This window comes from Coregonus clupeaformis, chromosome 12 (genome assembly GCF_020615455.1).
Source record: "Coregonus clupeaformis isolate EN_2021a chromosome 12, ASM2061545v1, whole genome shotgun sequence".
In the NCBI taxonomy this organism is placed as follows: Eukaryota; Metazoa; Chordata; class Actinopteri; order Salmoniformes; family Salmonidae; genus Coregonus; species Coregonus clupeaformis.
Window position 1 is genome coordinate 3,769,940 of NC_059203.1, and position 6,000 is coordinate 3,775,939.

General features: G+C 47.8%; 1 protein-coding gene across 1 annotated transcript in view; it reads left to right on the forward strand.

The window, feature by feature from the left end:
• LOC121577920 (dedicator of cytokinesis protein 3) overlaps nucleotides 1-6,000 on the forward strand; it is a 255,676-nt gene that overhangs the window by 10,503 nt on the left and 239,173 nt on the right. The window contains exons 2-3 of the mRNA XM_045224098.1: nucleotides 2,259-2,429; nucleotides 3,457-3,605. Of these exons, the coding sequence (XP_045080033.1) occupies nucleotides 2,259-2,429; nucleotides 3,457-3,605 (320 nt within the window). The remainder of the gene's footprint in view (nucleotides 1-2,258; nucleotides 2,430-3,456; nucleotides 3,606-6,000) is intronic.

A 6,000-nucleotide genomic window follows, 5' to 3' on the forward strand; every position in this document is an offset into this window, starting at 1 on the left:
TCTGCACCGTGGAGCGGACTGCTCTGGCTCGAGTGGAGCAACTGACGGTGCTGGACCAGGCACCGGTGGAAACAGCGCACGGCCGTGCCGGACTGGAACACGCACCACTGGTCTGATGCGAGGAGCAGGGGACGGGCTGGACCGGACTAGGAACACGCACCACTGGCTTGGTGCGGGGAGCAGGCACGGGCCGTGCGGGCTGGTGACACGCACCACTGGCTTGGTGCGAGGAACAGAAACGGGCCGGGCCGGACTGGGAACTACGCACCACTGGTCTGGTGCGGAGCAGGAACGGGCCGGGCCGGACTGGGGACACACACCACTGGCTTGGTGCGGGGGAGCAGGCACGGGCCGTGCGGACTGGGGACACACACCACTGGCTTGGTGCGGGGAGCAGGTACGGGTCGTACCGGGCTGGCGACACGCACCACTGGCTTGGTGCGGGGAACAGGAACGGGCGGGCGGACTGGAAGCACGCACCATTGGCTTGGTGCAGGGGAGCAGGAACGGGCTGAGCCAGACTGGGAACACGCACTTACTGGCTTGGTGCGGGGAGCAGGGACGGGCCGGGCAGGACTGGGAACACGTACCACTGGTCTGGTGCGGGGAGCAGGCACGGGCCGGGCCGGACGGGAACAAGCACCACTGGTCTTGTGCGGGGGAGCATGAACGGGCCTGGCCGGACTGGAGACACGCACCACAGGTCTGGTGCGAGGAGCAGGAACCGCGCCGGGCCGGACTGGGAGCACGCACCACTACTCTGGTGCGAGGAGCAGGAACGGGCCGGGCCGGACTGTGGAGGCGGACTGGAGGTCTGGAGCGGAGAGCTGGCACAACCCGTCCCTGGCTGGCTGCCCACTTTGCACGGACACGTGCGGCGCTGGCATAGAACGCACTGGGCTGTGCATGCGCACTGGCGATACAATGCGTATCTCCGCATACCTGGGTTCCTCTTTTAACCCACGCTCCTTATGTTGCCTAACCAGCTCCTCTCTCTGTGTGAAATGCGTACATGTTTATTTAAATGCTAAACACACAACAAAACAACAAACCAACGAAACGAGAAGTCCTAAGGCTAAACACAAAACAAGCCTCTACACGGAAACAAGATCCCACAACTAACGAAGTGCCAATAGGTTGCCTAAGTAGTGATCCCCAATCAAAGACAACGAGCGACAGCTGCCTCTGATTGGGAATCACACCCGGCCAAACATAGACATACAATCCTAGAATGACAACATAGAAAACACAACATAGAACACCACACCCTGACTCAACATACCAGAGTCCCATAAGTCAGGGCGTGACACGCATACTACGGGTGGGTGTTGCTCGGTGACCAATGAGCTAACACAAGGCAGGGATTTGCCTAGCAGTGAATTATGATAGTGGTAGTCACTGTGCTGATTAACCCCATGACAGAAAAACACATTGAACAATGTAATAAAACTCAAACCATAAAGAGAGTTCTACCTATAGCGGTTCAATCTCAATACTACATAAACACACATTTCTGGTTTAATTTAGATGCTGATGTGGTGATGACTATGTAATGACACATTTTCCTGTGAATTAAGAAAAAGGTGTGTACATCTCTGTGTGACGTTTGAGACATTCTTATGAATGGGTAGGGCTCCTTTTAAAAGGCCTGGCATCCTTTCATTACTTACAGTACTACAACAAGCAACTCGATCCACTTACCAACACAACCACGTGAGAGACAGCTTCAATGGATTTTCGTAAGTCAACTGAAACTTCTCGTTGCAAGATTTTTGATCAAATTCAGATGATGAAAAATGTAGATATTGCCTTGTCAAGGTACCTATGTCATGTTTAGTGACAGAGGGTCATATAGTACAGTGAGATGGGTAATTGGGTGACTTTGACTTGTAGAATGTAACATTTGCTTACAAAGAAAGATAATTATTGTTGGTGTATGTTCATCTGTTAAATTAATATTATTGATATTCTAATTCTAAGTCACTGTGGTCTTTGGCCTGTTTCTCTCTGCATATTCTTTCTGCATTATGCATGGTGATAGGCTACAAGTGTTTTCTCTATCCAGTGGCCTCAACTAGCCAACTGACAGTCTGTTTCTGCTACGTTGCTGTCAGACAAAAGTGACAAAACATAAGGCTAGACAACAGCAAACGTGAGAAAACAGACTGACGCCTCACACTAATAAAATAATAATAATTGTATTATCAGGACAAAATAGAAAATCAGGATTTATTTCTTTATTTCTTTATTTCTTGAAGACATTGGTAAGGTAGAGCTCCACTGTGAGAAGAACAACACAGCACACAACACCAATGACATCTCAGTGAACAGACTGATAGTCAGGAGAGGTCAGTCCTTCCTGGTCACCTTTGACTTCCATGGCCCCTTCAGGCCCACAACAGACATGCTGGAGCTGATGGTGGAGACAGGTGAGCTATCTAGAATAGAACATAGAATCACTTTATTTATCTCTGCTATTTATTAGAGCTGTTTGTACGAGAGGTTTCCCCGGACTCAGATTATGCTAGTCCTGGACTAAAACACACTAGGATTAATCTAGGCTAGGGCAGGAAACCGGCTTGTGGATCCCCCTTTGACAAGACAGACACGTGCAGTAATACATGACATTAAAACAAATCCTTGTATGCGTTGTAAATAGCTGAATTGGAGTCAATTCAATCTGATCTAAAGACTAAATTGCACAATTTTACAGGACTTGGATACCTCGACTTGCACCGTATATGTAATGTTGACATCAAAGTTACTCTGACAGAAAATATAAAATCTTATTGGACAAATACACTGAGTGTCAAAACATTAGAACACCTGCTCTTTCCATGACATAGACTGACCTGCGGTGAATCCAGTTGAAAGCTATGATCCCTTATTGAATCCACTTCAAAAGGGAGGAGACAGGTTAAAGAAGGATTTTTAAGCCTTGAGACAACTGAGACATGGATTGGGTATGTGTGCCATTCAGAGGTGAATGGGCAAGACAATGATTAGTACCCAGAAGCACTGGTTTGAGTGTGTCCAAGAACTGCAATGCTCCTGGGTTTTCACACTCAACAGTTTCCCGTTAGTATCAAGAATGGTCCACCACCCAAAGGACATTCAGCCAACCTGACAAGCATTGGGGTTAACATGGACCAGCATCTGTGAGGAACACTTTCGACACCATGTAGAGTCCATGCCCCGACAATTGAGTCTGTTCTGAAGCGAAAGGGGACAACTCAATATTAGGAAGCTGTTCCTAATGTTTTGTACACTGTGCGTCTACCTCACTGTTTCTGAACGTTTCTTCCATTTCGTTCTACTGAACACAACCCAAAACTCATCCTCCCTTCTCCATCCAGGGCCCCAGCCATCTGAGCGTTGGGGACCAGGTCAGTGTTCGGGATACCTGAGGGCCGTGGGAAGGCCTCCTGGAAGGTTGAGGATTCACCCCGGACTCAGTGCTCCTGGAGGGCTCAATCACTCTGGACATCACCAGCCCAGCAGATGCCCCAGTGGGAGAGTACAGCCTGTCTGTAAAGACCAGCGCCAACGCCACAGTGGGCAGAAGCCTGGGCAAGCTCCTTCTGCTGTTTAACCCTGGTGCCAAGGTAAACACAATTCAATTCAAAACAACTTTATTACATCTTACATCTGTACACTTCCTGTGAACGAGATTTGAGAGTACGGTAAAGCAGATTTAATACATTATAATGAGTATAAAGAATTCATAAAATGTTAACTAGAACTGTGATAAATTAACTATTTTAATCACACTGAAGGAGAACAAATGCGGTGAATGCATCAATACAGCCATGGTAACTGTTTGATACAGTATCCAGAGGGTGTGAAATGCTGCATTCCTGAATGTTCTTATCAGTTTGAAAGCTGAAATGGCTAATTTTACAGAGATTGTTGTAACCCATGTCTCTGTATGGGTTGGGAAGACCCCCCTCATAATTGTTTTGGAACATAATAGCCCATATACACAGATACAAACAATGGGCCACAACACAGCTTGGTAACATCCTGGTAGCACAGCCTGGTAGCACAGCTTGGTAACATACTGGTAACAGCCTAGTAACAGCCTGGTAACACAGCCTGGTAAGATCCTGGTAACAGCCTAGTAACAGCCTGGTAAGATCCTGGTACCATCCTGGTAACACAGCCGGTTAACATCCTGGTAACACAGCCTAGTACCACAGCCTGGTAAGATCCTGGTAACAGCCTAGTAACATTCTGGTAACACAGCCTGGTAACATCCTGGTACCATTCTGGTAACACAGCCTGCTAACATCGTGGTAACATCTTGGTAACACAGCCTGCTAACATCCTGGTAACATCTTGGTAACACAGCCTAGTAACACAGCCTGGTAGGATCCTGGTAACAGCCTAGTAACATCCTGGTAACACAGCCTGGTAACATCCTGGTACCATCCTGGTAACAGCCTGGTAACATCCTGGTAATATCCTGGTAACACAGCCTGGTAATATCCTGGTTAACATCTTGGTAACACAGCCTGGTAACATCCTGGTAACATCTTGGTAACACAGCCTGGTAACATCCTGGTAACATCTTGCCAACACAGCCTAGTAACACAGCCTGGTAAGATCCTGGTAACAGCCTAGTAACATCCTGGTAACACAGCCTGGTAACATCCTGGTACCATCCTGGTAACACAGCCTGGTAACATCCTGGTAATATCCTGGTAACACAGCCTGGTAACATCCTGTAACACAGCCCGGTAACACAGCTTGGTAACATCCTGGTAACACTACATTCTAGCATGGGAGACAGTGGTCATAACACAGTAACAGCATGATAACATGTTAAAGTTTACCCCCTTCATTTCATTTTGTATAATAATGTATTTTTATTTATCATTTATTTAACCAGCCAAGTCAGTTGAACCAATTCTTATAATTCATGTTTTGAAACTGCTGTATTTTTGTGTGGGCTGTAGAGGACTGGGTGCATCTGCCTGAAGAGGAGGGAGGCAGGAGTATGTGATGAGAGAACAACTGGTGTACAAAGGTTCTGACAAATACATCAGCTCCCAAGGTGGGACTTCGGACAGGTACACAGAACAAACAATACAGTATTGTACAGTTGAAAAGTGCTGCTTATAACATATAGGGCTGGTTTCCTGGATACAGATTAAGCCTATTCACTCGACTAAAAAGCAAACTCAATGGAGAATCTCCACCAATAATTATTTTGACTCTAGATAAATCCAGGACGAATCTGTTGCCCAGGAAACCGCCCCCAAGTGTTGCACAACGATATATCAGTCGAGTGATTGGCTGGAGAGTCCTGTGTAGCTCCGTTGGTAAAGCATGGCGCTTGCAACGCCAGGGTTGTGAATTTTCATTATGCAGGAGACCAATACGAACGAATAGTTACGGAGTGTAACTCCCAGTTCTATGAGTGGAGCGGAGCCCCATAGGGAACTCTGCTCCTAATACCTCTGCCCTAAGGCAGCAGCATGCCTGAGTGCCACACCAACAGCCAATAGGAGTACAGGTGTCCCTATAAGAGGGGGTGCCTCCCCTCAATCAGCCTCCCGAGATATTTTTCTTCAGCGAGACTAGAGAGAGTGGCAGGTTCTTAAGTCCTATGGGGCTCCGCTCTACTCATAGAACTGGAGTTACACTCCGGTAACTAATCGTTCTATATCGTGGAGCTCCGCCCTCAGGGGAGCTCTGCTCCTTAATGGTTTAGCGGAGTCGTAGCGCTCCCAAAATGTACTCCCCTGCCGGGCCTAGCACTTCCCGCTCGAAACGAGAAAGTCAAGCCTAGCAATGGCTGCAACCGAGTCCCGCAGTACTGCACTAAAACCCCTACTGGCGTCACAATATACCGCGTCATCGGTTAAAAAACCACCCCACCTAGTCCAATGGCAGTGCCAATGACTAGTGGGCAGATCATCAGAATAGAGCCATACTAATCTGTACTAGCAGATAGATGTGCCTCAATATCCTGTAAACACTACGGACCACTAATGG